Below are 17,093 nucleotides of genomic sequence, written 5' to 3' on the forward strand. Positions count from 1 at the left end.
CACACACACACACACACACACACACACACACCTGTGTAAGAGAGACCAGAGGAGACACAGTGTCACTACTGTACACACACACACACACACACACACACACACACACACACACACCTGTGTAAGAGAGACCAGAGGAGACACGGTGTCACTACTGTACACACACACACACACACACACACACACACACACACACACCTGTGTAAGAGAGACCAGAGGAGACACAGTGTCACTACTGTACACACACACACACACACACACACACACACACACACACACCTGTGTAAGAGAGACCAGAGGAGACACAGTGTCACTACTGTACACACACACACACACACACCTGTGTAAGAGAGACCAGAGGAGACACAGTGTCACTACTGTACACACACACACACACACACACACACACCTGTGTAAGAGAGACCAGAGGAGACACAGTGTCACTACTTTACACACACACACACACACCTGTGTAAGAGAGACCAGAGGAGACACAGTGTCACTACTGTACACACACACACACACACACACACACACACACACCTGTGTAAGAGAGACCAGAGGAGACACAGTGTCACTACTGTACACACACACACACACACACACACACACACACACCTGTGTAAGAGAGACCAGAGGAGACACAGTGTCACTACTGTACACACACACACCAGCTTACTGATGGAGAGGAGACGAGAGATGAAGCCAATCAGCAGATATGGGGATTGTTAGGAGGCCATGATGGTCGGAGGCTAATGGGTGAATCTGGCCAGGATGCCGAGGTCACACCTCTACTCTTTACGAAAGACATCCTGGGATTTTTAATGACCACAGAGAGTCAGGACCTCGGTTTAACGTCTCATCCGAAGGACGGTGCTTGTTGACAGTATAGTGTCCCCATCACTACACTGGGGCGCTAGGACCCACACAGACCACAGGGTGTGCGCCCCCTGCTGGCCTCACTAGCACCTCTTCCAGCAGCAACCTCGTTTTCTCAGGAGGTCTCCCATCCAGGTACTGACCAGCTCAGCCCTGCTTAGCTTCAGTGGGCAACCGGTCTTGGGCTCCAGGGTGATATGGCTGCCGGCCACAAATATTATGGAGCTGCACCAAACATTTTACCATATATAGTTCATTTCTTGTCATAAAAAGTAAATTAATAATAGTTCAATATTTAATACATTTAATCATAATTACATATAGAAGTAGTATATGATCAAATGAATATAATTACAATATATTTAATATAATTTAATATTTTATGAGACCTTGACACACAGTCAGGGGGGTCTAACTATGACATAATTTCATGTTTTATAGTTATTCAATGTAAATAAATGTGACATGCCAGTTTTAATATGTAGAATAACGTCTTGGTTACGTATGGTAACCCTTGTTCCCTGAAGGAGGGAACGGAGATGCCTAGTCCCGTCGGTGACCGATGAGAATGGGATCCCTACCAAAGTGCCCCATTAGTACTAGTTTGGGGAACCAGGTCCGAGTGGACCAATACGGCGCCACTAGCAAGACTTGCTCCTCGTCCTCCCGGACTTTGCACAGTGTCTGTGCGAGAAGGCTTACTGGGGGAACACATACTTGCGTAGGTCCCGCGGCCAGCTGTGTGCCGAGAGTTCCTTCGGTCAGGGAGTCGAACAACTGGCAGCGAGAGGTCTCTGGAGAAGCAAACAGGTCTTCCTGAGTGGCTCCGAACCGTCTCCAAATCAACTGGACCGTCAGGGGATGGAGTACGGTTGAGCAGGCCTGGAACGTGAACGTGAACGTGAAGCTGGTATGCATTGCACCTGCTGACCTCTTATACTCACGCATCGATCAGCGGCAGCTGGAGGAAATAATTGCATGCCATGGTGCATTGGTTCGTTTAGTTTACACTCGAAGTAGATCAGTCTATCGAAGCGATATCCCATTCTCATTGGTCGAGAGTGACCGACTGAAAGGGAACAGAGATTTTGAGCAATTTTTGTCTTTTCTTTAGACAAAGGTATCAAAAGCCTGACGAGTTACATGCAGTTTCTAAACGGACATGATGTATTATTATAATGATTTCTCCTTTTTGTTTCCCGTGAGGCAGCATGTGTGTTTGGACCAGTGAATATCGAATCATCTTTGGGTGAACTGTCTCTCGAAACGGTCTGAGCAGTGTTTCAGTGATTACAGAGACTCTAAGCGTACTTTGTGACAGTCCCAGCGCGGCGTAGACCCCGACCCTCGTGGACGTTGTCGTCGTGCTCTTGTTCAGAGCGTCGTTCGTCCACTCGCTCAGCCAGAAGTTGGCTCCGATGGAGGTGGCGCTCTGACAGCCGTACAGGAAACAGATGAAGAGCGACAGCAGCGGCCCGACAGCCTTCGCATACTCCCAATACACCTTCAGCTTCACCTGCAACACACACACACACACACACACACACACACACACACACACACACATGAGACAGACTGGACATGCACCAGTCACTCTAGATGCAGAACTAGCCTGCTGTTAACAGCACTTTCTACAAACCTGATAATAAGATATGGAAAGGAGCAAAACAGAGCATACAACTGTTGATGTTAGTAAAAGCAGGTGATTGACATTCAGAAAATGAGCAATAGATTAAACTAAGAATTATATTTATTACCAGCTATTGGCTAATTATTTATTATCCCTATTTCCAAAATGTAGGACAAGTCTGAATACATTTCAAAACCCTGCCTTTTGCAATGTCTGATGCTATAGAATTTAGATATATATATATATATATATTATACAAATAAATTTTTACAATAAATATTTTATAATATTGGGCTTTGGTTATTTCATAGCATAAAAAAGGGGAAATGAGCAAAGAAAATAAAGAATGAAATTAAACAAATCTGTCAGGATGGGTACAACATATTTTCTTTTGTGTATTCATTTTTTTCTCATAATAAATATTTTATTTAATAAATAAAATAAAATAAATCTGTTAGGATGGGTATTATACATTTTTAATGTCTATTATCTTTAAAGTGAATAACATAAAAATGGGACTTTGCTTATTTTATCTAAAAAATTAAAAAATTAAATAAAAATAAAAAACAAAATAATATTGATCAAGTTTAAATTTAAAACATAATATTGATCATGTTTCATTTTTTGACACTTTCTTGCAATAAAAAAAATTATAATATCTTGCCCTCTATTTTATCGGAAAAAAACAGACATGTAAAATAATAAATAATTAATTTAATTCAATATTTGAATTAAGAAAAACTACCAGGACAGTTACCTATTTTTTTTTTTATGTTTGATAAAATAATAATAATAATAATAATAATAAAATCTGCAATTCATATTTTATAATTTAGTTACTTTATTGCAAAACATAAGAGAGAGAGAGAAATGAACAAAGAAAAAAAAATAAAGAAATTAAAAATTAACCCCTTAACTGTCACTCATATTTTTGAACATTGACTCTGTAGTGCACGATCCAAACTTAAATTTTTATTATTCATGAATGAAAATATTTTGTAACATGATATTGATGTACCATTTACATGGTAATGCAATGTCTGATTTTAAAATGAGTTTTAAATGATGAATTTTGAGATTTTAAGTTTTCAGTTGATATATAATTTCTCATGATTTCTAAAATGTGATAGAGAAAAAGGCAACAAAGTCGTCTTGTTTTTTTAACAAAGGTCAAAATTCCTGTTATAATGTAGACTTTTGAAGGTGCACTCTTGTCATAAATGAATCTATTACTTTTCCTACATAATTTTTAACAAAAAAACATTGATAAAATATATATTTGGGAGTCTTAGACCTATCTAACAATATATAGTTTGTCAAGATTAGATTAGATTTAATTGTAATATAGTGGAAGTAAATGTAGGCGTCCCACAGAGCGGACGGGTGACAGTTAACAGGTTAAACCTGAAAAATAACTGTCAGAATGGGTTGTTTAAATGTAATGTTTTATGTGTGCTTTCCAGCTGTTACAGTGGTGCATCTGGCTGTGAAAGCAGATTCGTGTGGCTGTGGAGCTGGTCTGGAGTCACTCACCCGTCCCGTCTCAGTGGTCTCGGCCTGGATGAGCTTGTCCACCTTCGGATCCTTCTTCTCGGTCGGAGACTCCGGGTGTTTCCTCTCGCTGCAGCGCCGGCGCCGGGACATTTTCTTGGGGTTCTCCGGATCAATCGACATGATGCTCATCTGCCTACAAGAGACAGAAGAGAGACACAGGCTCAGCCCAAAACTCATGCTCTCATAGACGCTCAGATGATTATTCTGGACATCTGTAACCCCCTGAAGAGCATCATCATCATCTACCTCTTTAAAGCAATAGTCACTTCCATGTAGTGTTATGGAAGGCAGGTGTAATTTATTACATTATAACTTTATTAATCCTCTAACATGCATCTAAAGATGAAGCTTATATTCAAAAATTCAAAGAGGAATAAAAACAGCCGTCCACTGAAAGTGATACTAAGTGGTTTTTAACTGGAAATACAGCATGCAAATTTCATGAAGTTGAGGAAAAATAAAAGCAGCGTTTGCCGAGAGCCATGTTTGTCGTCAGGAGAAGTGCTGGTGAAAGCAGAAGTCACAAAGACAAAGCACCTGCAGAGCGAGAGGCATTAAAAATACATGATTACCTCATGAAGTGTCTGCGTGCCTCATTAACCACAGGCTCATTATCCACCATATCTGCGTGATTACTGAGAGCATCTTCAGGGAACTCCTCCTCCTCCTCTTCAACCAACAAATCTGAAAAACCAGCCACACAAATACACACAGAATACAAATCATGAAAAAAAAAAACTATATATACACACACATATTTTTATATATATATATATATATATATATATATATATATATATATATATATATATATATATATATATATATATATATATATATATATATATGAATGATACATATTTTGTATAAATAAATATATTATTTATTAAAAAAAAATTATTTACTTAATATTTTCTAAAATGTTATACAAATATATAGATTATAAATAAATTGCATATATATATATATATATATATATATATATATACAATTCCATCTAAAAATCTAGATTATAAAACATTAATTATTATTTACATTATAAAATAATTAAATGCATATTTTTAATGAATGAATAAATTAATATCTTTGTCAATCAACAACACTGAAAAACCATCAGGAGTCAAAGTGATAAAAAGATCAAAATGAAAGCAATAAATAATAGCAAATACATATAAAAAATATGTGAATTATATACAAATTACTCATATTTAATAATTATATTTAATTATTTATAATAATTATATTGTAATAAAATAAATTAATTAAAAATACATGTATTAATATTTGTTCTAAACAACTACATTTTACCCACTTATAAAATGTTATAAATTATCTAAATATATGATTAAGAAATATGTCATAATATGTATAAAAAATAAATAAATAATAAAAAATATATATAAACTATAAATATTGAATATATATTATATACATTTTATATTAAAATAAATATATAAATAAATTGTTATATGTATTATAACAATTGTTTATAGAAAGATATGTATGAAACACATATTTTCTAATATGTATTATTTAAAATCAATCAGTAACATATCAGGTCCATTTTGGCTGCGTTTGTGAGTAATTGTCCCGTGTACCGGTGATGTCCTCGTCTTCGATGATGTCCTCCAGAGAGTAGTTTCTGAGGAACTCTGCGAAAGCTCCGTTCTCCTTGAGCAGCTGCTGGTAGGAGCCCATCTCTGACACGCGTCCGTCCACCATCACCAGGATGTTGTCCACCTGCGGCAGGAAGCTGATCCCGTGGGTCACCAGGATCCTGGTCTGGAGAGACACACCACAGATGCATTTCTTCTGTTCCTGACCACTGTCTGTCCACACACTCATTCTCAGGCCATACCTTGCCCTTCAGCGCTCCTTCAGGCCCGATCACGTTGTCGAAGATGTGTTTGGCGACGTGAGCGTCGACGGCGGACAGAGGGTCGTCCAGCAGATAGACGTCTGATTCACTGTACAGAGCTCTGGCCAGACTCACTCTCTGCCGCTGACCGCCCGACAGATTGATGCCCTGCACACACACACACACACACACACACTGATGCATGCAGCTACTCCGCATTTACAGAAACAAGCATAACTGCATCGTTTCAACTGATAAGAGGAAATACAATCACATAAACAGTGGAATGCATGTTTAAAAGATAACACATTACAGTATTTCTTCCTATATTTAACATGGCAGCCCTGATGCTCATACAGCAGTACTGTGAGAAGAGCTGCACCTTCTCTCCGATCTCCGTCTGGTCTCCTCCGGGAAGCACTTCCAGGTCAGGGGTCAGAGCGCAGGCCTCCAGCACACAGCGGTACTTCTGCTCCACGTAGGGTCTGCCGAACAGGATGTTGTCTCGGAGCGTGGCGTTCTGGATCCAGGCCTGCTGCGGTACATAAGCCACGGATCCCTGCAGACGAGACGAGCGTCAGACACGGCTTCTCTTGAGCACAGACCGGTCAGGAGATGAACTACACACCCGTATGGAGATCTGACCCTCCATCTTCTCCATCTCTCCCAGCAGGGCACACACCAGAGACGTCTTCCCGCATCCCACGTGCCCCACGACGGCCAGCAGAGAGCCCTGCGGCACCATCACATTAATGCTGCAACACACCACACGCTCGTCACCTTCAGCTGCTGCACCACGGGATCCATCCTGGGATCGTTTCACTTTACTATATTATATTCATTATGTTTTTATTTTGTCTGTTTCTAATTTGTTTTATATATTTCATTTATTTTATTATAGTTTTATTTTATTTTATATTTTATTTTGTTTTGCTAGATTTATTTTATTGTATTATTTTATCTTTATTTTATTATTATTATTTTTTTAATAGATGTTTGTTTTATTTTAATAGATTTTTTATTTTATGTCATATCTATTTATTATATTTTATTTTACATTATTATACATTTTTATAAATTTTTATGTAAAATGTATTTATTATAATATATTATTTTAACATGTTTTATTTTATTTATTTTGTTATATTTTTGTTTTATTCTTATTTTATACTTTATTATTTTATTTTATATAATTTTATCTTTTATTTATTTTATTTAATATTTTACTTTATTCTTTGTCTTATCTTGTTTCTTTTTTTGATCTTATCACTGTTCATCTTTATCACTTTTAAAGGCGCTATATATATTTTTCTCTCTCTCTGTTCTGTATTTGAACATAACACTGTCTCTCGCTAGCTGTACACATGCACATATTCATGAAAAAAAAATGCATGAAAACGTTTTCTCAGAAATGTTGATAATGTACGTTGATAAGTTTGCACTTTTTTTCTAAAGCATGAAGTTCAGAAACCACTTGCGTGTGAACAGCCTTAAGAAACATCAATGCTGTCAGTATAAAGCACTTCTAATACATAGACACCGAATAATGAAGTGACCCTAAATTAAGTCTTTATGCATTTCAGAGCAAAATGAATCATCTGTTTTATAGCTTTAGGATAGATTCTGCACAAAACTGCAGTTGAAGTAAACAGGTGCATCTCAATACATTAAAGTGTCGTTTATTTATTTCAGTAATTCAACTCAAATTGTGAAACTTGTGTATTAAATGAATTAAAATGAAAGTAGTTTTAGTCTTTTAATTGTGATGATTTTGGCTCACATTTAACAAAAACCCACCAATTCACTTTTAAAAAACCTTCTAATTTATTGAGATGCACCTGTAGTCGAGGTCTTTATAAAAGTACACTTTACTGTAACTGTGATGTAAATGAACCTAAGTGAAGGAGGTTGTGCACAAGCCCATATATGGAGATAGTGGGTGTGTATTATGCTAATGATTGCTCCTAACTCTGTGAATCCTCTCTGAGCACATGATAAGATCCGCTGATGTTCGGTGAGCGCGACTCTTACTTGTCGAGAGCGGCCTGGTCTTGTTTGGCCCATGAGAACTTCCCGTTCACGACGCTCACGGCGTACTCTGAAGAGACAGAAAGCGTGAGTCAGCTGAAGTGAGCTGAGAGGAAGGAAGCTTGCAGACAGCACAGATTTCACAATGACTCAGCACGAGCAGATCTGGTTACCGGACGTGTTTGTTCTGTCCACGCTCTCGGGATCCAGCTCATCGTGACTCAGGAAATCCTGGATGCGTTTCAGAGACACGCTGGCCTGATGAACATCACACACAACACTATCAGACACCAGCATGACCAGGCTCTATCAAACAATCACACGTTCAGAACCGAGCCTGCATCCATCTGACACAGAGCAAGCTCACTACTGATTATTAACTTCTGATTATATATATATTTGTGTAATCTTCCAGGAGGAAGCGGAGGCTCACTTGTACGATGCTGCTGATGACATTAGGAAGCATGTTTAACGGGAACCTCAAGATGTTGAACAGAGACAGAGACACGAAGGCCTTCTCTGCGTCCAAGATGTTGTCCTTATCCACAGACACGAACACAGCGAACGTGGTCAAAGCCACCTGAACACAACAACCAGCACAGATTCAGACCTCAGACGGTTATAGATCGAGCACTTCATCAGACATCTGAAAGAGAAGATGGAGAAGGAGATGAGTTACGAGGAAGGGTGCGCTGATCCAGGCCATGGTGGAGAGAGCGCTCAGATACGCCGTCTTGCGCAGCACATTCAGCTCCTTCTGACGGATCTGCAGGATCTTCTCCTTGAAGGAGGTTTCCCAGGCGTACAGCTTCAGCACCTTGATACCGTTCAGGATCTCGTTCATCAGCTTGATGCGCTGGTCCTTGTACTTCATCTGCTCCACCTGCGCAGTTTTATTCAGATTCAGCATTCACTTTCAGGTGTCTACAGTGCATTTGTAGTTTAGTTTTAGTTAAAGATTTTGTAAATATGTATAAAATATATTTGTATATATATAAAATATATTTTTATATATATAAAATATATTTATATATATATATATATATATATATATATATATATATATATATATATAAAAATATATTTTATATATATATAAATATATTTTATATATATAAAAATATATTTTATATATATATATATATATATATATATATATATATATATATATATATAAATATATTTTATATATATAAATATATATATATATATATATATATATATATATATATATATATATATATATATATATATATATATATATATATATATATATATATATATATATATATATATTTATTTTTATTTTATTTTTTTCATAACATTTTTTTTGTTTATTTCAAGTAACATAAATGTTTTTTATGGTTACAGTTAACGATAATAATCATGACCATAACTGATCAGCTTACAAAAGTTGTGAAAAAAAAAATGTGAAAAAAGTGTTCAAATTGAACTTGACACTGCAAATAATGAAAATGTTTTTATGCTTTTAGACACCGCACCAGATGTTTGGCTTGATTTGCGATCTGTCTCTTATAGAGGAAATGCTGACTCACTAGAAATGTCACCTAAATGTGAAACCTGATAAGCTGGAGCTGTGAAAACCTCAGAGCAGATGTCAATATTGATGAGCACGAGAACTGAACGCTGATGAAGAGAAGAGAAGAGAAGAGAAGAGAAGAGAAGTGAAGAGAAGAGAAGAGAAGAGAAGAGAAGAGAAGAGAAGAGAAGAGAAGAGAAGAGAAGAGAAGAGAAGAGAAGAGAAGAGAAGAGAAGAGCCTAACCTGGTATGTTCTGGTCTTCATGGCGATGAAAGCGTTGAACGGGATCAGCAGAACCATCACAGCGACACCGGCCAGAACCGACGCACCCAGATTCTGAACACAGCACAATCACAGCCTTCATTACTTCAGTCTCACATCAGCTTAGGCCTAGGATTTACTCATTTTGTATTTTTGTCATTTTCATCAGTTTTTGTTTTTTAAATATATCCCTGTATTTTTATTTAATTTAGGGGCCATGTCCTTCTGACCAGCCTGTTCCCCTGTTGTGTGCCCTGCCCTATTGTGGACTGTCTTACTACATCAGCTGTGTTTCACGCTTGTTAATAAACTGTTCCCCCCTGATAATTCTGCATCTGGGTCCTCCCTTGCTAAATCCTGACATTTTTATGTCTCTATATTTTTTTATTAATTGTATTTATTAATTTATGAACACATCAAATTATATTATGAATTATTAATTTATTAATAATTATTTATAGTAGCAATTCATTTAACTAAGTATTTGGTTTGCATTAAATAATAATTTTGCCATTTCAGTAATTTATTTCAACCTTTATTATATTTCAAGTTTTTTTTTATAATTATTATTTTTTTTAGATTATGTTTTGTTCATATTTTTAACATAACATTTGCAGAACAATAAAATTGTCAATTTTAAACTCAATGTGTTGATTTCCCGTATTACCTTTATTGTTAAAACATTCTGCCTTTTAAAGGAAGTTGCTTTTTATTTCTCTGCATGATCATATAGCCAGAAGCATGCAGATTTGCATTCCGTATCTCTTTCAGAGCACATTTTTCTAAGAGAAGCGTTATGTGTGAATATGATTATCCTCTGAACAATAGAAGCCAGAGGAAGCATGTAAATGTATTGAAATGAGCATCAGCGCACCTGCCAGAGGAAGAAGAGCGCCAGCATGATCTGCAGCGGCGCTGACCACAGCATGTTCAGGAAGGTGGTGAGATCCATGAAGCACTGAGCATCCACAGACATCAGGTTCACCACCTCGCCCACCGTCGACGAGCGCTTGGCCTCGTTCGTGATCACCAGAGACTGCAGAGAGCCACAAGAGACTGTCAGAGAGCTATTCAATTACACTGCTCGAGAAAATAATAACCAGCAAATCTGTAGTGAGCAAACACGCTCCCACAAAATCTCTTTTCCCCGTCACAATACATTCATTTCTACTATCATTTCAACTCGATTTTATGCATCGGTAATTCAATTCAAAGTGGATAAAAAGTAATAAATAGCATTGTTGTCAAACGTGTCCACAAACTAGCAAATACAGTAAAAGTCTTTGTTTTTATTATCATAATACAAAAACAAAAGCAGCAGTTATTCAATTTAAAAGGGTTGCACATTTGTCAATAAATAATAATGAATAATATCTTTGTAAGTTGTAACTTTGGCACCAATTGTAAAGATTTGAATAATGAAAAAAAGGCAAATAATCTGAAGTTTTACATTTCTGTTGGCTATGTTTTTTACAGTGTATCTATTTGCATATGATTCAGCACATTATATGCTAATCCCAGCGTAATAAAACTAAACCGAAACTGGACGAAAAGCCTCTTTTTTAAAGTTTCTCATTGTGCAAGTGTGTAAATGTTAATATTAGTGTGTGTGTACATGTGTGTGTGTGTGCGTGTGTGTGTGTGCGTGTGTGCATGTGTGTGTCTGTGCATGTGTGTGTGTGTGTGTCTGTGCATGTGTGTGTGTTTCTGACTTCCTTTTTCATCTTCAGCTTCCCCAGAAGGTCTAAAATAATGGGGTAATAAAAGTTTATACAAGAAAAGTACAGTCAGATGTCTTGTTTTTTTTTGTTTTTTTTAACACACTGGTCCTTCAGTACCATAGTATATATCAGAGTAGTTGATGCATTGAACTGTTCATGCATTTTTCTACTGCAGTATCCTGTGACGAAGCAGATTAATGGTTGTTTCAGGAATATCGATGGCTACGGATAGACACACCTGTGAACACTGAGGTATTACGCTGATCTGGGTAAAAGAGCACAAATGTGTGTGAACGCCCTTCACACCTTACACAACTCTGATCCCTACTCTACTGTCTTCTGTGACTCATGTAGAGCAGAGGCAGAATCACTCAGAAGCTGCACTTCACTTAAATCTCTGTCTGCTGGTCACATGACTGCTGTCATGCTTGATCTAACATAACATTAAAACACAAGTTCATTTATTATGCATGTTTTAATTTTTATTGCATTTTTAAATATTTTTCAAGCTGAGAGTGCAAATAAATATAAAAATGATGCTTTCTAACTGCATTGTCACACAGAATAAGCAGTTCTTCAGCATGTGTATGTGTATGAGAGCAGGGGTAGACCAATATGTGTTTTTCAGGGACGATGCTGATACTGATTATCACAGATCAAGCAGACCGATAACCAATATTTTAAACCGATATATATATATGTGTTTTATTACAGGGGTAAAAATGTAAATTAATGTCAAAATTATGAAAAACAAAGGCTCTGAAAAAACTTTATTTTAAATGCTGTTAAATGATATCGGCAAATTGGTTTTGAAAATGACGACAACCATAGGAAAAAACAAAAGTTTAATATCGGTGCCGATAATCCGTCGACTCCTAAAAGAGAGGTCTTTCGCAATACTCACAACATCTTTCTCAAAACAGGTGTAAGAAGATTTAATGTTTATATTGTAAAAGTACCTGCTGCTTTTGACACTCAGATATATAGTCATAACAAGAATAACATGTTCAAGTGCAAGTATCTGTTGATATAAGCTTGAGTATCAGAGTTTAGAGTTTCCCTTGAGGCTGAATGCAGTTTCTCTGACATCTACCGTACGATCTTATCTACATTTATAATAATAATAAAGTCAAACCTGTAATATGGTATGTTCTGAGTTCTGAAAGGTACAGTTTCTAATGCAATGAACTCTCAATGTGATTCTTATTTATTATTTATCCCTTAACTTGCTTTAGAAAATATGGTTCAACCGAAAAAATGAAAATGTAGTCATCATTTACTCATATGGTTCCCATACGATTTGTGCCACAGAATAAAAAAATAAATCAGGTAAATAAAAAGATTTAAATGGAAATAAACTCTGAATTATGACTTTCTTTCATGCAATTCCAAGTTTATATCTGTAAATTGTATTTATTTATTTATTTAAATTTTTATTGTTTATTTTTTTCCACCATTCAATAAAAAAATAAATAAACTGGTATTGTTACTTTCATCTCACAATTCAGACTTTTATTCTTACAATTCTGTTTACATACAATATATTTCTGAAACGCAAGGGGAAAAGTCTGAATTGTAAGATAAAAAGACATTAAATAAATAATTTAATTATTTTTTTATTTTTATCCTGCGGAGGAAGAAAAGCTTCCATGGGTTACAACCCTGTATGCAATATTTGCATGTACTATGCATTTCTTTCCTCTGCTTAACACAAAAGACATTCTGAAAGAATGATATACTATTTTATTTGTTCTTAATATTTTGAACTTTCCCTTTAAATATTTCACTATTTTCCCTTGTCATCAAAACCTGTGTGCCAAAAACCAAAGCATGAGGAGCCCACTGACTTCCACTGTTGTTAAAAGGATTCAAAATATCTTATTTCATGGTCCAAAAAAAGAAAGGTTTGAAAGTCAATGATGACAGAATGTCCAAGTACAACAAAGATTATTCTGTTCGGTCGCCACTAACCAGCATAAACCAGTCTTGACAGAACATGGATTTGTACTGGTCTGAGTGAGTCCTTATGTGCAGAGAGACTGTTGACTAGTGTGTACCTTCCTGTAAATGGCTCCGATGATTCCCGTGCGCAGCCTCATGCCCGTGACAAAGCAGTACTGAAAGTGCTGATGTAAGATGAGGGTCTGTAAGAGGGAAGCTCCGAACATCAGGAACGCCAGTGAAAAACCCCACCACGACGGGGCCTGACGCTGCTTGGTGAAGTCAATCAACATCCTGACAACCAAAGCAGAATCACTTTAAAACCACACCTCTGTGCATCCTTGGTTTCATGCAACATAGTTTCTTGCAAGAAAGTAGTTTGTAGCAGCAGCAATGTCAAGGTCCATTCCCAGTCAATGCATTTACATTTAGTCATAAACTGCATACACTACCAGTCAAAAGTTTGGGATGAGTAAGATTTTTTTCTGTTTCTTCTGCTCACCAAGGCTGCATTTCTTTGATCCAAAATACAGTAAAAATCTATTAAACTGTAATTTATATCTGTGTTAAATCATCAAATTTTCATGATTTCTGAAGATCATGTGGCACTGAGACTGGAGCAATGATGCTGAAAATACAGCGGAGCATCACAGAAATACATTACACTTTAAAACAGATTCACACAGAAAATAGATGTTTTACATTATAATAATATTTCACAATTTGTATTATATTTTCTGAACAGAAGAGACTTCTTTCAAAAACACTGAAAAATCTTAATTATTTCAAACTTTTGACTTGTGATTCAAAATGTTAAAAAGGTCTTTAGAGAAGCATATTTGCATGATATTTGTATTTTAAAACATGAGTAAAGAGAAAAGCATACAGCACATTATGCAAATTATTTTGCAGGGTTCCATGCAAAACAGTGTTATAAAAGATCATGTTTACAGCACTTTCCAGCTAATCAGCGCATTTCATGTTTGCTCTTCCTGTTACAAGCAAACAAAATAAATCCCAGCGGGTAATAAAACCCAGGTCTAGGTAAATGTTAAAGGAACACGGCAGCTATTCGTTATCAAACTGCAAATAATTACAGCTGTTCTTACGGACGGACTAAATCAATCGCTTTAATATTTTAATTATGAAATTAATGAAAACAGAAGGTCATCACAGCCCTGTGAGTGTGAACATCTGCTGTAAATAACCAGTACAGAAGAGTGACTAAACCTCACTTACTGGCAGCTTTATCATGTTATGAATCATATCACTACATTCCCATCATAAAATCATGACTAATTATGACCCTAGTGTTCCTCTTTGACTGGGAATGAAGCAGTGGGACTTCACCTGAGCAGCTGAGGGTTCACGAAGGTAATAAGATCCTGGAGTAGTTTGAAAGCCGAGCCGATGAGGAAGTAGGGCCCAAAAGCCCTTAGAAGGGCCCTCAGGAACGAGGGCTGCCTCGCCTCCTTCTGTTTGGACAGAAGAACCTCCTCCTCAGGACTGACGCTCACGTGGTTGGGTTCAGCGCCTGGGCCTGTCTTCCTGAACGCTGCCTGGTCCTTCACGCTCTGCTCGCTGCACAGAAAAACAAGAGTGGCTGATCTTCCGTGGCTAGGATGACTCTTTTAGTAGCAGCAGCAATGTCAAGGTCCATTCCCAGTCAATGCATTTACATTTAGTCATTTATCCAAAGTGGCTTACAGATGAGGACAGTGGAAGCTATCAAAATCAACAAAAGAGCAATGATATACAAGTGCTATTACAAATCTCAGTTAGCTTAACACAGTACATGTGGCAATGGCTTTTAAGTAATATAATAAATAAAAAGAAATCAAATAGAATAGAAAAAGAATAGAGCAAGCCAGTGTTAGATGTCTTTTTTGCTTTTGTTAATTGTAAAGGTTTAATGTAAGGCCGTAAAAGTGATTTTGTGCCTCTTTAGGGATGGCACAATCAAGTGATGTTTACTTGCAGAATGCACATAAGTCTGAAGTAATAAATTTAGGTAAAGGGGTGCAGAGCCAGTGGTGGTGTATTCTTTTTGTCTCATTAAAAATTAATCTTTCTGCCCCGTTCTGGATTAATTGTAAAGGTTCGATAGAACTGGCTGGAAGACCGGCCAAGAGAGCATTGCAATAGTCCAGCCTGGACAGAACAAGAGCTTGAACAAGGAGTTGTGCAGCATGATCCGAAAGAAAGGGCTTGATCTTCTTGATGTTGAATAAAGCAAATCTGCAGGATCGGACAGTTTTAGCAATGTGGTCTGAGAAAGTCAGCTGATCATCAATCATAACTCCAAGGCTTCTAGCTGTTTTTGAAGGAGTTATGGTTGATGTGCCTAACTTGATGGTGAAATTGTGATGGAACGATGGGTTTGCTGGAATCACAAGCAGTTCTGTCTTGGCAAGGTTGAGTTGAAGGTGATGGTCCTTCATCCAGGAAGAAATGTCTGTTAGACAAGCTGAGATGCGAATAGCTACCGTCGGATCATCAGGATGGAATGAGAGGTAGAGTTGAGTGTCATCAGCATAGCAGTGGTATGAAAAGCCATGTTTCTGAATGACAGAACCTAATGATGCCATGTAGACAGAGAAGAGAAGTGGTCCAAGAACTGAGCCCTGAGGCACCCCAGTAGTTAAAGTGAAGTGAAGTGAAAGTGACATTCAGCCAAGTATGGTGACCCATACTCAGAATTTGTGCTCTGCATTTAACCCATCCGAAGTGCACACACACAGAGCAGTGAACACACACACACACACACACACACACACACACACACACACACACACTGTGAACACACACCCGGAGCAGTGGGCAGCCATTTATGCTACGGCGCCCGGGGAGCAGTTGGGGGTTCGATGCCTTCCTCAAGGGCTCCTCAGTCGTGGTATTGAAGGTGGAGAGAGAACTGTACATGCACTCCCCCCACCCACAATTCCTGCCTGCCCGGGACTCAAACTCACAACCTTTCGATTGGGAGTCCGACTCTCTAACCATTAGGCCACAACTTCCCCTTAAACTTCCCCTTAAACTTCCCCTTAAATGTTGTGACCTGGACACCTCACCTCTCCAAAATACTTTGAAGGTCCTATCTGATAGGTAAACTCAAACCATTGAAGTGCGGTTCCTGAGATGAAATTTGCCAGAAGGATTGATAGGAGGATCTGGTGGTTAACCGTGTGAAAAACTTGGACAGGTCCAGCAGGATAAGTACTGAAGATTTGGATTCTGCTCTTGCCAGTCTTAGAGCTTCAACAACTGAGAGCAAGGCCATCTTGATTGAATGTCCACTTCTGAAGCCAGATTGGTTGCTGTCAAGGAGATTGTTGTGTGTGAGAAATGTAGAAACTTGGTTGAACACAGCTCGTTCAAGTGTTTTTGCAATGAAAGGAAGAAGGGAAACTGGTCTGTAGTTCTCTAAAAGAGAGGTTGAGGTTGGGTTTCTTAAGTAATGGCTTATACGTGCCTGTCTAAATGATGAGGGGAAAACACCAGTGTGGAGGGATGTGTTGATGATGTGAGTGAGTGCAGGTACAACTTCAGGAGAAATGGCTTGAAAAAGATGAGATGGAATAGGATCAAGCGGGCAAGTTGTAGGGTGATTAGAAAGGATTTGTTTTGAGACTTCTGCCTCAGAGAGTGAAGAGAAGGATGTAAATGAGTGTAAGTTTGCTGGT

The 17,093-nt window shown here is 37.4% G+C and overlaps 1 protein-coding gene across 1 annotated transcript in view; it reads right to left on the bottom strand.

Moving 5' to 3' along the window:
* LOC128013834 (ATP-binding cassette sub-family C member 3-like) overlaps positions 1-17,093 on the bottom strand; it is a 50,566-nt gene that overhangs the window by 13,119 nt on the left and 20,354 nt on the right. Inside the window, exons 8-22 of the mRNA XM_052597020.1 lie at positions 14,761-14,991; positions 13,527-13,704; positions 10,623-10,784; positions 9,731-9,823; positions 8,626-8,829; positions 8,380-8,526; positions 8,120-8,204; positions 7,950-8,016; positions 6,547-6,673; positions 6,301-6,477; positions 5,919-6,086; positions 5,659-5,842; positions 4,633-4,744; positions 4,040-4,193; positions 2,188-2,392 (exon numbers count right to left, since the gene is read on the bottom strand). Coding sequence (XP_052452980.1) covers positions 2,188-2,392; positions 4,040-4,193; positions 4,633-4,744; positions 5,659-5,842; positions 5,919-6,086; positions 6,301-6,477; positions 6,547-6,673; positions 7,950-8,016; positions 8,120-8,204; positions 8,380-8,526; positions 8,626-8,829; positions 9,731-9,823; positions 10,623-10,784; positions 13,527-13,704; positions 14,761-14,991 — 2,294 coding nt within the window. The remainder of the gene's footprint in view (positions 1-2,187; positions 2,393-4,039; positions 4,194-4,632; positions 4,745-5,658; positions 5,843-5,918; positions 6,087-6,300; positions 6,478-6,546; positions 6,674-7,949; positions 8,017-8,119; positions 8,205-8,379; positions 8,527-8,625; positions 8,830-9,730; positions 9,824-10,622; positions 10,785-13,526; positions 13,705-14,760; positions 14,992-17,093) is intronic.

Source organism: Carassius gibelio, chromosome B25 (genome assembly GCF_023724105.1).
Source record: "Carassius gibelio isolate Cgi1373 ecotype wild population from Czech Republic chromosome B25, carGib1.2-hapl.c, whole genome shotgun sequence".
Taxonomy (NCBI): domain Eukaryota; kingdom Metazoa; phylum Chordata; class Actinopteri; order Cypriniformes; family Cyprinidae; genus Carassius; species Carassius gibelio.